The sequence below is a fragment of the Rhinolophus sinicus genome, chromosome 3, assembly GCF_057876585.1.
Source record: "Rhinolophus sinicus isolate RSI-liver-muscle chromosome 3, RSI-T2T, whole genome shotgun sequence".
NCBI classification, from domain to species: Eukaryota; Metazoa; Chordata; class Mammalia; order Chiroptera; family Rhinolophidae; genus Rhinolophus; species Rhinolophus sinicus.
In genome coordinates this window covers 59,840,883-59,857,750 of record NC_142503.1, presented here as the reverse complement: position 1 = coordinate 59,857,750, position 16,868 = coordinate 59,840,883, and the positions used below count along the sequence as shown (strand labels likewise).

Sequence of the window (16,868 nt, the reverse complement as noted above, 5' to 3'; positions counted from 1 at the left end):
TTAGTGGAAGCCTCAATTTTGCCTTAGGAAAAAAAAATCATATTGTGTTTTTCCATTTATATTTATAAAGAATATATGTCTCTGCAAGCAATTACATTTAAAATGACAATGACGTATTTATAATTTTGATGTGAGAATAATAAGAATACGAGAACCAGAGTGTTTCAGCTATTGATTGCTACATAATACACCACTACAGAATTTAGTGGCTTAAAATAAATTATTATTTCTCACAATCCTACAATTTGCGCTGGGCAGTTTTTCTAGTCTGTGTGGTACTGTGTTTCCCCGAAAATAAGACCTAGCCGGATAATCAGCTCTAATGCGTCCTTTGGAGCATAAGACCGGGTCTTATAGAATACAATATAAGACCCGGTCTTATATAATACAATATATAAGACCTGATCTTATATTAATATTTGCTCCAAAAGACACATTAGAGCTGATTGTCTGGCTAGGTCTTATTTTCAGGGAAACACGGTATCTACTTGGGCTGGAAACTATAAGCCTTCTTCACTCACATGTCTGGAATCAGAGTTGGGGTGCCTAAAACAACTGAAGGTTGGCAAAACATATCTATACACGTGGCTTCTCCATATGACTGACTAGCTTGGGTTTCAAACATCATGGTAGTCTCAGGGTAACGACTTCTTAGCCTTACATGGTAGCTGGCTTCCAAGAGAAAATAAGCTGACACTGCCAGTTCTCTTAAAGGCTAGACTCATTATGGGACAGCATCACTTCCATCATATTATATTGGTCTAAGCAAGTCCAAAGCCAGATTTTAAAGGGAAGGGAAACAGACTCCACTGCTTTGTAAGAGAAATAGCATGCACACAACAGGAGGGCAGTAACTGATCACAGACATCCATGGAGAATACAACACAGAGTCTATTGCATTTGTCAGGAACTCTTTCCTTTTCCTCTTTTTCCTTGGGATTTGAGTTTCATTGAGTTTCTCTGAACTCTATTTGAATTTTTTTAAATGTCAAAAGAAAGAAAGTCACTCAACTTTAGGAAGTATGATACTTTGTAATATTCAATGTAACAAGTGTTCAATGATTTTCATTGTAACAAGTTCTCAATGATTTTCATAACAGCAATAGAATCTTGATTTATATTACTATTTGTTTACTATAAATGTGAAGTAATGGAGCCTCAGAAGAAATGGAAGCATTCATTCTCAAATTTGTCCTCAAGTAATGAAGTTGCCATTACAGTACCAGTAAATTCTAAATACCTCAGATTCATGCTATAAACAGGCTAGCTAAATCAAGACTCCTTTACATTTTTATCTATCGTATTGAAACATATGAGTGGGATTTTTTATAAGAAAAGGATTTGTAATCACTTACTTCCTCTTTTTATTCAAGTTAGTTTTCCTTCCCTGATCCATGAATCATTCCTCACAGAAGAACTAGCTGATGAATCAGAAAGGAGTCAGTAAATTCTAATGAGCCTCAAAGAAGAGAAAAGCTTATCGTTGCCAGAGATCTAAACCAAACCCTAAAATTACAGGCTTTGTTTAAAATGCTGTTTGAGACATTGAAATTCAGTTCAGGGAACATACCCTTATCTTGACTCATTCTTCCTGCATATTCACCCCACGGACTGGAGGAAGAGGAGGTCCGTGAATCTCATTAGGAACCACTGACCTTTGAAAATTTGGTTGACAGCAGTCAGGCAACAAAGTATGCACAGAAGCCAAGCTGTCATCATTGTTACAGGCCAAGCTCAGAAATGGAAGAGATTGTTGGTGGCTATCGTTGGGAGACTACAGCACAGAGTATATTTTATTTATTAGCAGCTCTCTCTGTTCTCCCCGTTCCTTTGGATTTCAATGAGTTTATTTGAACTCTGAAATTAAGGAATATTAGAGGGGGAAAAGTAACTCAAAATATAGAGTGTAAAAGGATTGATACTTAGCACTTGTAACCAACACACAAGTGTTGATTTAAAAATGCAGCTGTTGTCAGGCACATCTACTCTGCACAATAGTAAGCAGTGTGGAGAACAGGCCTATAGACATATGAAAGATTTCAGGTCTAACGAAATGTTATTCAAATAGGTGATGCTGGTGATAACTAGTTGCATCTATTTACCAAGCCTAAATCCCTAAGGTGAATGTATAATCTTAATCATTCTAGTTACTAAAAACAAACAAAACACTTTGGGTATAAGGAAACTACAAATTGAACTTTCCTCCTCACAATGCATCATACTCATTGTTAAAAGTGATTTATAAGCAAACAAAAAACGCTTGACAATGTTTGGCTAATAATATTCAACATTTAGCATAATTGTGCTCTTGTAAGAAAAGGGGACTTATATTCTACTCTTGATTTATTACTTGAGAGTATATTTCTCATAATATATCTAAAAATGTTCATCCAATTGAAAAATGCAGGACAAAAATATTAGGTTGGTGCAAAAGTAATTGCAGTTTAAAAGGTTAAAAATAACTGCAAAAACCGCAATTACTTTTGCAGCAACCTAATACAACTAGACTATAAACCATCTCAGCTGCCTTAGGAAAAAGGGTTGCTTTAGCATGCTTGGAATTGCGGAGAACTAAGCTGGGTCTGCTGGAGACTAATTAGAACTGCCCTCCTTCTTAGGTATTAAGGTCACATGGGGTGTAAAAAGTTCAGGTTTCTCAGAAGAAAGCGAAGAAGATGGCTACTAGTCTATGTTGCCTTTGAAGCTTAGATTTTCAGAGAACTTAGCTGCATCTGCTTGCACTATGGAATCGGAACTCATGAGCAGGGTTTGTGCCACTTCTCATAACATACAATATCAGAAGCAAAGAAAAGGTGCTAACTCTCCAGATATTTGAAAATACAGACCTGAGAACTTTAAAAATTTGTTTTATATCTTGCTACTGTGTTTCCCCGAAAATAAGACCTAGCCAGACCATCAACCCTAGTGCGTCTTTTGGACCAAAAATTAATATAAGGCCGGTCGTATATTTTATTAAAGTAAGACCGGGTCTTATATTAATTTTTGCTCAAAAAGACGCATTAGAGCTGATGGTCAGGCTAAGTCTTATTTTTGGGGAAACACAGTAGCATACTAGACTTTTCAGTATCTTCCCCACTTTTGTTTTTTTACAATGTACATATCCATTTTATATATAGTTATGCTAATTTTTTTTAATTCTGGAAAATTCTCAACCATTACCTCATCAAATCTTGCTTTTTCTCCATTCCTAGTTTTCTTTTCTTCTGGAAATCTATTCTCATATCTCTTAGCTTTATTTTCTTTTCTCTTTTTTGTATTCCTCAATCCTAGTTTCACATTCTAATTCATTAATTCCCTCTTCAATGTGTCTCATCTACAGTTTATCTCAAATATTAAGATACTTAAAAATTTTAATTAGTATATTTTTATTGTCAATATTTTATTTTCAATTTGTCTGTCCTAATTTTATTTGTTTATATCATTTTTTTAATGTTTAAATGATTTTAGTGGCTATGTCTTCCTTTATACCAGGAGTCGGCCATTAAACTTTTTCTGTAGGAGGCCAGATATTAACTATGTTAGGTTTTGCAGGCCACACGGTCTTTGTTGCATTACATATACTCAGCTCTGCACTGTGAAAGCAGCCATAGGATATGTGTAAACAAATGGGTGTGGCTGGGTTCCAAAAAATCCTTAACTTGCAAAAACAGGTCACTATAGCCACTTTGAAAAACAGTTTGCAGTTCCACAAAATGTTAAACATAGAGCTACCATATGATCCAGCAATTCCACTTATAGGTATATACTCAAGAGAAATAAAAACATGTTAATACAAAAACTTGAATGTCCATAGCAGCATTCTTCATAATAGCCAATAGGTGAAAACAACCCAAATGTTCACAAACTGATGAATGGAAAAACAAAATGCAGTGTTTTCATACAGTGGAGTATTATTTGGCAATAAAAAGAACCTATGTACTGATACATGCACTATTATAGACGAACACTGAAAACATTATGCTACGTAAAAAAAGTCAGACACAAAAGACTGCATATTCTATGATCTCATTATATGAAATGTCCCATAGTAGACAATCTACAGAGACAAAAAGTTGATTAGTAGTTACCTAGGACTCAGGGAAATGAAGAAAGGGAAATGACTGCTAATGGGCATGGGGTTTCTTTCTGAGATGATAAAAATGTTCTAAAATTATATCATGGTGATAGTTACACAACTATATAAATACATGAAAGACCACTGAACTGTATAATTTAAACAGGTGAACTTTATGGCATGTGAATTATATTTCAATGAAGCTGTCAAAAAATAAATAGATGAAATGGAGAAACAGGTGAGTGGTGGGTAGGGCCATAGTTCGATATTTCCTGATTTATATTTTTGAGGATCCTAATATACTTATTCCAAGTTATTTATGAGGACTTTTGGTTAAGATGTCAGAGTAGATCAATGCTGTGCTTGCCTCCTCTCATGACCACATCAAAATTACAAATAAACTACCATCATTGAGAATTGCCTGAAGTCTAGCTGAATAGAAGTCTTATAATTAAGGATATACAGAAGAAACCACCTCGAGACTGGTAGGAGGTGCAGAGACACAGAACGGTCTGCCAGTTAAAAACTGGCAGGGATATCTCATCTGTGAAGGTCTCCCCCACAGAGGAGCTAGTGATCCAAGCCTCATACCAGGCTCCCCAGCCCACGGTTTCAGTGCTGGGAAGAGAAATCCCCACAACTTCTGGCTGTGAAAACCAGCAGAGATTGTGGCTGAGCAAGACAGATGGCAGTTGCAGTCCTAGGTGCTCTTCTTAAAGGGTCCACACACAGACTTCCTTGCTGACAGACTCACTCACTTTGAGCTCCAGTGCTGGGGCAGCAGCTCCAAAGGTGCCAGGGACATACGGTGAAGAACTGAACTGTCTGGCTTCAGGGCAAGGGCTGGAGAGGCAGCTTCCTCCTTGACAGAAGTATCTGGCAAAAACCATTATTTCTTTGTTGAGCTCTCCCCACTCTGGGCGTGCAGCTGCAAGTGGCTGCCATATCTGAGTCTTCATCAACCTGGCTATCACTGTTTGCCCTGCCCTGGTGATTTCCTGAGACCAAGCTCTACCCAAATTTCAAACTGCACAAGCCATTTCCAGTGTTTTTTTTTTTCATACAACTGGTCTGTCGTGGCTCATGCTAAACATTCCTAAAATCTTTCAAAGGTTCACAAAACTCAAGCAAGCAGCATTCAGCCTTGGCATGCCCCATACCTCTTGCTGAGAAGCCCGAAGCCCAGCACTAGTGGCTGCAGGCCTCAGTTCATGGCTGGCCTCTTCCAGGCACCTCCAAGCCCAGCAAGGGTGACTTCTATCTGTGGATCACTTTGTGGCTCATGCCTGGTGGTCCTGGGCAGGGTGCTGCTGAACATGGCCTGAGGTGGGGCCCCTCACAGGAGGCCCTTGGGCCAGCATGCCCAGTGGCCAGATTTGGACAAAGCCAGATTATCACTCGGTTGCCTCTGTGGGCAACACACCCAAAAGGACAGACTGGACAGGCACCAGAGCCCTGCTAAAGTAAATCATGCTCCATAGAGTCAGCCCCTGCACAACAGCTCCTCCACTGTAGTCACAGCCAGTTCTCAAACCAATCAGCCCAATGGTCAATCCCTCTCATTGATGTACAAACAGCAACCAAGGATCAACTACAGCAGGCTACACACAACCCACACAAGGGACACACCTGGAGCACCCAGCTCAGGTGACTAAAGGGATTGAGCCACTGGGTCCCACAGGACACCTACTACATAAGGCTACTCTACTAAGACCAGGAGACATAGCAGTTCTACCTAATACATAGAAACAAACACAGGGAGGCAGGCAGACAAAATGGGGAGACAAAGAAACACATCCCAAATGAAAGAATAGAACAAAGCTCCAGAAGAAGAACTAAACAAATGGAGACAGGCAATCTACCAGACACACTGGTTATAAGGATGCTCAATGAACTTAGGGAAAGAGTAGATGGACTCAGTGAGAACTTTAACAAAGAGAAAGTAAACGTAAAAATGGAAATAGAAAACAAAACGAACAAATCAGAAGAAGAACACAATAACTAAACAAAGAGTACATTAGAGGGAATCAACAACAGATTAGATGAAGTAGAAGATCAAGTAAGAAATTTACAAGTTAAGGTAGCAGAAAACCCCCAATCAGAACAGCAAAAAGAAAAAAGAATCCCTCCCAAAATGAATATAGTTTATAGGGCTTCTGGGACAACACCAAGCATACCAACATTTGCATTATTGGGGTACCAGAAGGAGAAGAGAGAGAGGAAGGAACTGAAAACCTATTTGAACAAATAATGATGGAAATTTCCCTAACCTGGGGAAGGAAATAGACATAGAAGCGCAGGAAGCACAGAGAGTCCCAAACAAAATGAACCCAAAGAGACCCACACCCAGACATATCATAATTAAAATGCCAAAGGTTAAAGACAAAGAGAGAACCTTAAAAGCAGCACAACAAAGGCAGTTAGTTATGTACAAGGGAGCTCCCACAAGACTGTCAGCTGATTTCTCAACAGACACTTTGCAGGCCAGAAGGGATTGACACAAAATAGTCTGCAATGAAAAACAAGGACCTAAAACCAAGATTACTCTACTCAACAAAGCTATCACTTAGAATCAAAGGATAAAGAGCATTCCAGATAAGAAAAAGCTACAAGAGTTCATCAATATCAAACCAGTAGTACAAGGAATGTGAAAGGGACTTTTTTAAGAAGAAAAAGAAGGAAAAAAAGATTAAAAATGTGATAATGCAATGGCACTAACTATATATCTACCAACAATTACATTAAATGTAAATGGATTAAATGCTCCAATCAAAAGATACGGATAAGAAAATAAGACCCATACGTATGCTGCCAAAAAGAGACTCACTTCAGATCAAAAGATATACATCCACTGAAAATAAAGAGATGGAAAAGGTATTTCATGAAAACAAACAAACAAAAATGTTGGGTAGCAAAACTTATACCAGAGAAAATAGACTTTAAAACAAAGGCTATAACAAGAGACAAAGAAGAATCCCAGTAATCCCACTTCTGAGTATTTATCTGAACAAACCCGAAACACTACTTCAAAGGGACATGTGCATCCATATATTTATTGCAGCATTATTTACAGTAGCCAAGATATGGAGGCTATCTGGGTGACCATCAATGGATGAATGGATAAAGAAGAGGTGGTACATATGTACAATGGAATATTACTCAGCCATAAGAAAGAATGAAATCTTTCCATCTGTAACAACATGGATGGATAGAGAGTATTGTGTTGAATGAAGTCAGACAGAGAACAAAAAATGCCATATAATTTTACTTATACGGGGATCTAAAGAACAAAATAAACAAGCAAACAAAGTGGAAATAACCTCATAGATACAAAGAACATTTTTTCATACATTTTCCTAATATTTATTTATTATTCCAAAACAAGTGCATCCTAATTACATATAAATTTGAAAACAAAGATACACTCCCCCCCAAGTAAATAAATAACTCCCCTTAATCCCACACTCTGAAATAGCCACAGTAAATACTGGTTTTTATAGGCATTTCATTTACTACAGTATTTCCTTAGTAGCCCTCAGAATGCCTGCACAGAGTAGGTATAGTCAATGTTTGAGAAACTGAACTTTTTCCAAGATAAGACACTAGTCATAAATCCTTTATGAATATTAATTATTGCCTTACAATGGAATCCAGTAGACTTTCTGGTCCACCTATTAATTCAATCCTCAAGGACAGATACTTGTCTTATTAACTTCTCAAATAGTTCTAGGGATAGAGATTACAACATCTCTCTTTACAACAGGGTAGGTCTAAGAGCAGATGTTAGTAAACTAACTCATTTAAAAATTCTATTTTATTAGACTTCCATTACATTTTTAAATTATTTCTTTCTTTCAGTTACAGCTGACATTCAATATTATTTTATATTAGTTTCAGATGTACAGCATAATGTTTAGACATTTATATAATTTATGCAGTGATCCCCCAATTAGTCCAGTACATCCCTGGCACTATACATAGTTGTTGCAACATTATTGAAACTATATTCTCTATGCTGTACATTACATCCCCATGACTGTTTTGTAACTACCAATTTGTACTTCTTAATCCCTTCACCTTCTCCCCTCTGGCAACCATCAGTTTGTTCACAAAGAACATTTTGATAGTTGCCAGCTGGATAATCACTTCATAAGTTATATAAATGTCTAACCACTATGTGGTACACCTGAAACTAATATAATACTGTACGTCAACTGTAAATTTAAAATAAAACAAGTATTTAAAAAAAAACCTAAAAAAAAAACACCTATTTCTAATTTATTCTATTTATTTAAAAAAAATTTCTAGATTAAACTTATCCTTTTGATTGCTGATTTTAAGGGCTATCTTTGTTAGTTTTCCCTCCAATGTTTGGGACTTTTATATTGCAGCTAATCATGAGTAGAAAGCATTTGTTTCTTTGCTCATTCTCTCTGACTCTGTCTGTCTGTCTGTCGCTGGCTACTTTTTCCTAATGGTTTAGTGGTTGTCTCCACTCATCCCTGCCATCCAAAGAGGATTATGATGTCTTGGGCCTCTTGGCCCCGTGGTGACATATGGATAAGACAGATACTGTATGAGAACTGTGGAGAGCTTGGCCCAGGTATGTAATGAGATGTTTTGCCTGCTTTCTCCTTGGGCTCCAAGATTTATATAACCCAAAGCCCAAGCTACCATGACAGTTCTTTTGCAGGCTCCTTTCATGTAAATGCTATTGCCCCAGTCTACCTGCCCTGAGTGGGATCTTTTTAGCTCCCAATTCACCACCACGGCACTTGAGACCCTCCTGCATCCACCTGCTTGTGGACCCAGAAAACAGCAGGTTCATGGCTTCAGCCCAGCTTACACTTTGTGTTCCTGCTCTATTTCTGATACGCAGAGATGTTCATCTTCTTTTAAATTTTCTCTTGTTATGGTTTGTCTTTAACTGCTATGTATATGGAGCAGAGTAGTGGGCAAAACATGAATTTACAGTATCGTCTTCACTAGATATTTTTCAGGTCAATGCAATGGAATTTTAGCAGAAAGATTCAAAGAGGGTATCAAATGCTACTTGGTAGACTAGAAAGTATTGGTTTTTTTTCCTAGAGATTCTGAATTCAAGGTAAGTGGAGCATATTTAAGTGGAGGTGAGTTATAGTAGTTTGTAAATAAAACATAAAAGATTGGTCGGAAGTCAATGCTGAACATGTAGGTTTGGAAATCATAGAAATCAAGGAAAAAATAGCCTTAATAATAATAACCTTCAAAGGGATACCTACAAACAGATCAATGAGATAACTCCTTTAATTTCTACTTTTGATGATATAACAGATTTCTCTTCTTCTTATGCTATATTTAGCTTAAGTATTCATTCCTATAAGATTTTATGGTGCATTGATGATTATTTATTAATTTATTCAACAAACATTAATTATGCTCCTGCTATCCACTGAGCACTCTATAGACCGTGATGATACAGAGATGAATAATAAATGGTCTTGACCTCAAAGAATTCATAATTCATGAAAGAAATCAGCCACATACACCAAAACAAGTCGCCATTCCATTCGAAGATAAGTACTATAATGGCTGTAGGGACAAAGTGCTTTAAAGGCATAAATGAGGAAATGAGTATTGGTATCGTTCTGTAAAGAGGCAATTCCAAACGCTTCACAGAAAAGGTAGCATATTGGGAGCTGCCAGAATTTCTATAGTGACTAATATCTTCTTGGAAGAGGGGTCTAGGGGAATTGTGCTTATCTAGCACATGACTTTTACTTAGATTATGAGTTTATGTTGGACAGCTATGGGGAACTAATGAAGATTATGGGAGCATGATAAACCCTTTCCACCTCTCTCTTATGCACATTTTTCCCATATCATTTTCTAAACACATGGGATATTATCAACCAGTTATGAGGAGTTCTAAGTAGAGGGTTCCTTACATGAATAGAGGTGACAGTGTCAGGAAATTCTAGGAAAGAGTAAATATACTGGCATAGTCAGAATGCAGAATAAATGGTAAATAACTTAGGGATGGAAAGATGGCTCAGGGATGGACTGTGGAGACTCTTATATTGCAGGCTAAAAAGACGGGTCTTTTCTTTTGGGCAATGAGAGAGCTTGAATGACAGTGATGCTGGAGAGTGAAACGATCCACTTTACATTTTTGAAATATAGACATGTGAGAAAATGATATGGAGAAGAAAAAGACTCAAACTAGTGACCAATCAGGAGGATACTATAAGAGTCCATGTATGAGGTGATAAATATTAGATTGAATTGTTATGGGAATAGGGTAATTAGAAATACCACAAGTATTGTTATTTTTTTTCCTTTGTATTTGAAAAGCTACAATAGAGCAACACGTACATTAATATTTCATTGCAAGAAAGGTTTCCCTAGTTGAGATACAAGAGTGTTGGAACTTTCAAAATTATGTTTAATGCTTGAGGGCTATGTTTTTCAGATAATCAAAGTATTGTTTATCTACTATATCCATGATGCATCATATTCAAAGGCATAGGAGTGATTTAGGCATGAAAAGGGTTAACTCATTATGCTAGGCCCTTATGTTATTACTATTGAAAACATGCAAACACTGGCACTTTTATATTATATAGAAAACAAAACAAATTTTGTCCTTTGGGAAACTAACAACTCTTCCCTTAAGAATATGCATTGTAATAAAATTAATCCCAAATTAAATAAAAGCATAGCTTCTGGAAAAATTCTATGTCCCACAAAAAAAGTAGGATTTCCACATTAAACATTTTTTTTAAATTAAGAATTTATGTTAATCATAACCTTAAACAATATTTCTGCCTACACAATGATTGTATATTAAATGAGAGAGAATATAGAAGAGGTGGCTAGATACACCTATCTTATAGATGACTCCTCAAAATAATATAAGAGTCCCTTCTCTTTGCACCAAGTAGACAATCTTTTCCCATCTTCCCTAATCCAGTTCAGGAGCTAGAAGTCTTTTCTTACATTAGAGTACCTCATTTTATTATCCTGTAAGTGACAGTATCTATCGAGCGCCTAAGAATATGTTAGACACTATTCTAGGGATTTCCTATATGATATCTTGCTTAAACTCTGAGAAGCACTTAAGATGTGAAGAATTCCTCTCATTCATTTGGCTTTAGATTTGTCAAAGCTTAGAAAAGAGGAGATTCCTTTTCTTCATTGGCCCAAGAGGGATTCCCCCACCCCCAGCTCAAAAGATTCTCCCTAATATCTCAGTCATTCACACCATTTTAGAGTGAATTTTCTGTATGTAGATGTGTGGTTATTATTCCTACTTAAGAAACCTTTTGAAAGACTCTAATCTAACAATAACAACAACAAAAAAGAATCAGATCATAAAAACCTGTGCTAAATATGATTCAAAGGGAAAAAATGAGCTGCAGTAAAAGCCAATTTGAGCTGGAAAGACTTGTGCTCTTAAATAACTAGACATGTGTAGCCACTTATGAAGCTGTCTGATCACATATGTTTTTAAACATCTGTCAGCACAATCAGAATTCCACATGCAAAAATACAGCACTCCCGAGCATTATGGGAGTTTGTTTGTGATGAATTCTTAGAATCTGAAAGACAGGAATAGGTTTCACAGGTTGAGCACTGGTTGCTATTGCTTAAGTTGAAGGAAGCTTAGAGAAGCAGCTCCCAAGGGCTGTGACTCATGTACTTGTGCATTACTAAGTTAAGGACAAAACTGGAACCAACAATAAAACCTATGGATCCCTAAAGAAGGAGAGATGTCAGGAAATACCAAGAAGCAGAAGAAACTGGAGAGCGATAGTTTCACTTATGGCTCAGAGCCCAACACCGAGTCTAACTTCACTCCTTTTTTTTTGATAAAAAAATATTCAGTGACATTTTCCCACCATTAATATGTTGCCATCTCCAAAGTACAAATACGGATCCTTTCTAACCTGCAGCATTTGTTCTTCCTCTGAAGACATCATCATATGCTTTCCACTGTGGCTTCACTTGGTAGGCGTGGATGAATACCACAAATACCACCACAAGGCACATTAAAGGAACAAGAGCTGCAGTGAACAGAGCTGCATAGATGTTTGGGATGAAGCACCTGAAAGAGAGAAGAGAAGAGATAACTCAGACAACTGCAATCCAAACATTTCCAAAATCCAGAATGTATTATTACATCACTGCTTTATACTAGCTCTTTCTAGCTAAATGTTGGCAATGGCAAATTTTTGGTTTGCCAAATTGAAGCTTTGTTTAAGTAGAGGCTACATGATGAAATTGAACCCACTGTTTTACAAAATAGGATCCATGGAACATGCATATCCTGAGATGCTCAGAAAACATCAAAAAAGGCTCTGGCCAAATAAGTTTAAGAAATGCACACTTGCTTTCAGGCTCTATCTTCTTGGCCTAGTGACGTCTCATCGGGGACTGCATGAAAGAAGGCATTGTTTAAAGACAAATTTGAGGATTCCTGCAGCTCAATTCTTTCATTTCCACAATCTTGTTTTTTGAATGAATGCTAGTTTTGTCATTGCTAGTCTATATATTTCCCCAACAGCCATTAATTCACTTGCACATAACGACAACTTTCCACTTAGAAATTGTACTGCTCAGTTTCATCTATTATTACTAGAGTTGATTTAGAATAGTTTATTTAGGCCCAACGTAAAACTTACATTATTTATTTATTTTGGTAACACTGAAATTCTACAAGAAGAAAAGGTTTTAGAGATGTAACTGGAAATGTTTACCCATGGGTCATAAAATCCTTTTGTTCATTACATAAAATCCTTCACCAAAAAAAAGCTCAAAATGGAGGACTACTAATAAGTTCTCAATATCTAAAACTGTGCTTTTGAGGTATGCTTATAATAAACTTACCTCCTACAATTTATAAGATTATAATACTCTTAATTACAAGATATCTTAATAGTAGGGAGTGTCTCTTTTCAAATATTTTCCCCAACTTCTCCATTTTTAATACATAATATCTGTAACCCTAGATTATAACATAGTCAAAAATAATGGATTCTGAAGAAAACTCAAGGAAACAAATAAAACCTGTTTAGAAGAAAACCTCAAAACCAAAATATAGGTAATGAGGGAAACATCCATTCTTACAATTGGGGAAAACAGTGGCTCGATTTTATATTTAAAGAGATACATTATTAAAGACCTTACTCAGGTATTAGTTCTAATTAACACGATCTACTAAATGTATTCCTCTTGTAAACAAGATATAATTCAAGGTGTATCTTTCCACACATATTCTGCATTTGCAAAGAAATGTCAGAATGACAAATTTCCTGTCTTTTGGAATTTAATTTGAACAGCAGAGAAAGCCTGAATCCTTTCCTCTACTCTCATCTGTATGCCATAAGACCTGTATCTTCCAGGTAAAAGGCATATGATTAAATAAAACAGGCAAACATTAATGGCCTTGATCTGGAGTATATTTCTGCACTAAAAATAGTTATCGTGTTGGCCACTCATTTCTATGTATATTGGCTTTAAAAGATTTCATACTGTTTTAATCAGAATTACGGATTCACTGCCACAGACTGCCCTAAAGGTGCTTAGACAAATACAGACACTGCTGCAGAAACTCGTACAGGCTTCACTGCTTTATTTTTATAATGCCTTGAAAAATGTCATCACAATTCAATTTCAAGATGTAAAATGGGGATAACTACTGAATTTTTGTGAGCTGCTCTAGGAGTAATAAACATTTCACATGGAGTGCTAGGATATAGCTGTGACTCTCCAACATCTTTACTTTCCAGTGGCTGAGCACATTTGCTTCTCACTTCTCGATTTGAAGCGCTTTCCTAAAAACTTTGCTTTAGATTTAGATGACAACCTTTCCTCCCTTTGCCCAGTTCTGTCCAGCTGTGACTCCATCCCAGGTTCTCTCCAACGAAAACTATCTGCCTCGTGTACTACCTCTTATAGCGATTAAGGTGTCAGACAACTACCCTTAAAAGAAACAAAACAAAACAAAAAAAACCTTCATCATCCAGAATCTCCTTCAGTCCAACTGAGTAAGATGTACAGTACATGCAGGTAGTTCAAGGATTAGAGCACATGAAAACGATGCAGGAGTTAGGAAACTATGAATATCACATTAGGAATCGTTTGTGAAATAAAGCTGGGAACACATTTTTGGAAAAACTGAATGTAATATAAGAAATGAACAGACTGAATGCTATGCACACACAAGGAGCAGTTGATTATTGTGGTGGCAACTATTGCTTCAAGGACAGCTCTGGCAGTTACCACAAAATGAGACAAAGCCCATGTGGACTGATTTTCTTAAAAAGGGTGGGGAGAGTGTATTCCTTGTAATTACCAGCTCATCCAACTTCAAAGTACTCTGGTGACCCTTCTCTCTTTCAGTGTTGAATACTCTTTGGGGTTCGTGCAATCACATGCCTAACTTTTGCTGTTCCCTTTTAAACATTCGTGGGTAAATTTTCTTTCCTTTTATAACCCACAGACAATCCTAATTTATTTCAAAATCTTGCCAGGACTTCATCCCTGTCTCTATTTTTAGCCAGATGAAACAAGTAGATACTGTTTCATTGCCTTCAGATTTTCCTCTTCCAAAGGTAGCTTGGCGCATTTGCAATGCCTTACACTTTCTAATTTGGTAAGATTATTACCTCCCCTAAGTAGTATTTTACACTTATTGAAGTGTTTTCACTTGCATTACCTAATTTGATTGCAAAAATTTATGTCAGTGGCATGGGGTATTTCTGTTTCTTTATTCCTGTGTGAAATCAGAGTAAGGAGCTCAGAAGCAAAGAAGTCCAGGAGGGACATATGAAAGCTCCACTTAACAACTTCTGAAAGTATTGGGAGGGATTCTAGGAACTCCCGATATGTGAGACCGTGGTTTGAGTCCATTTAAATTCTAGTTTAGGGGCCGGCCTGGTGGCGCAGGCGGTTAGAGCTCCATGCTCCTAACTCCGAAGGCTGCTGGTTCGATTCCCACATGGGCCAGTGGGCTCTCAACCACAAGGTTGCCAGTTCAACTCCTCTAGTCCCGCAAGGGATGGTGGGCAGTGCCCCCTGCAACTAAGATTGAACACGGCACCTTGAGCTGAGCTGCCGCTGACCTTATGGATGGCTCAGTTGGTTGGAGCGCATCCTCTTCGACTCCCATAAGGGATGGTGGGCTGTGCCCCCTGCAACTAGCAACGGCAACTGGACCTGGAGCTGAGCTGTGCCCTCCACAACTAAGACTGAAAAGACAACAACTTGAAGCTGAATGGCACCCTCCACAACTAAGATTGAAAGGACAACAACTTGACTTGGAAAAATGTCCTGGAAGTACACACTGTTCTCCAATAAAGTCCTGTTCCCCTTCCCCAATAAAATCTTTTAAAAATAATAATAATTATAGTTTAAAGAAGAGGTTGACCCTGGCAAATGGGAGGACTTGAAGAAATCCAGGCAGCTGACATCTGGGTTACACAGGTAATGAAAAAGGACCTAGGTAATGAAAAAATAATAAATATTTGTTTCCAAGGTCTTCTTTATAATTAAGTACTTCTCAATAAGATAATGATAATAGCTATGATTCACAGATTCATGAGTCAACTTCCCCAGGTAGTTCTCTTTAGATGATGGCACCTACATCAAAAGCTACATTTGTTGCTTCAACCAATTTTGTCTTCTTCACATGGAAAAGAAATGAATTTACGAAGACACGAGGGTGAAGAGAAAAATCACAGTTTGGGCTTAACTAGCTGCCAGGCAGGAAAATATATTCTTCTTTCCGTCCTTCTGTTGTAGTGCATACAACAGTGTTCATATCAAGGGAAATCAACTGAATTCTAAAATGCGTTTCCTTTTAAGCTGGAACTTTAAATAAGGACAATGTTAAGATTAAATTGCAGGTAAGCCCTACAAAGTGAAGTTGAACGTTAGGATAATAAATGGGCTTAGAGAGGAAGGGCAGGAACAAGGAATCAGCTGGATAATGAAGACCACCGTAAATGTTACTACTATATCTACTACCACCACCACTGTGAATAACACTAGCAGGGCTCATTTACTGTGTGCCAGGCATGAAACGCAATCCTTACATGCATTATCATGCATAAACATCACAACAATCCCATTAGCCTCATCATACACATGGAAAAATGACACTTAAATCACATAAGGTCGAATTGCTAGTAGTATAAACAGGCTCATTTGCCTTCATTGCTACATCTACACTTCGAAAATTATTTCCACAATTCTAGTAAAGACACATTAGAATTAGTGGTGAACATGCCAGTGTTCCCCTGGAGGACAGGAACTGTAATTTTCGTTTTTTTATATGTCTCTTAGTGCTTTGCATAAATCACAGCCTTAAAAAGTATTTATTGATTCAACTGATTTTTAGCATTCTTTGGAAACCACTTACTTGAAGAAAAAAAAAAGTAGGTGCAGAAAATCCTGTATTTCAGGTGTGCTCAGTTCAATTAAATTCCAAGCAACATTTGAATATCGATCATGTAGCAGGTACGGCGCTGGACGTGGAAGGGTATACAAAAATGCATACGACATGGTCCCTCCCATCAAACAGGTTATTTTTACAATAAATGCACAACACGTCAGAATCTAGTCTCCTGCTCAAAGTGTTTTTCTCCCATCAACATCATCAGCACTACCTGGGAGCCTGTTAAAAATGCAGAATCTGACACCCCATGACAGAGCTTCTGAAACTGCATTTTGACAAGATCCCCAGTTGTTTCATGTGCACGTTGAAAGTTTGAGAAGCACTCTTAGCACACTTGCGGAACATGAGGTAGCG

The 16,868-nt window shown here is 37.4% G+C and overlaps 1 protein-coding gene across 1 annotated transcript in view; it reads right to left on the bottom strand.

The window, feature by feature from the left end:
* The window catches only part of ADGRV1 (adhesion G protein-coupled receptor V1), a 503,930-nt gene that overhangs the window by 77,261 nt on the left and 409,801 nt on the right, over positions 1-16,868 (bottom strand). The window contains exon 86 of the mRNA XM_019734240.3: positions 12,004-12,161. Coding sequence (XP_019589799.3) covers positions 12,004-12,161 — 158 coding nt within the window. The remainder of the gene's footprint in view (positions 1-12,003; positions 12,162-16,868) is intronic.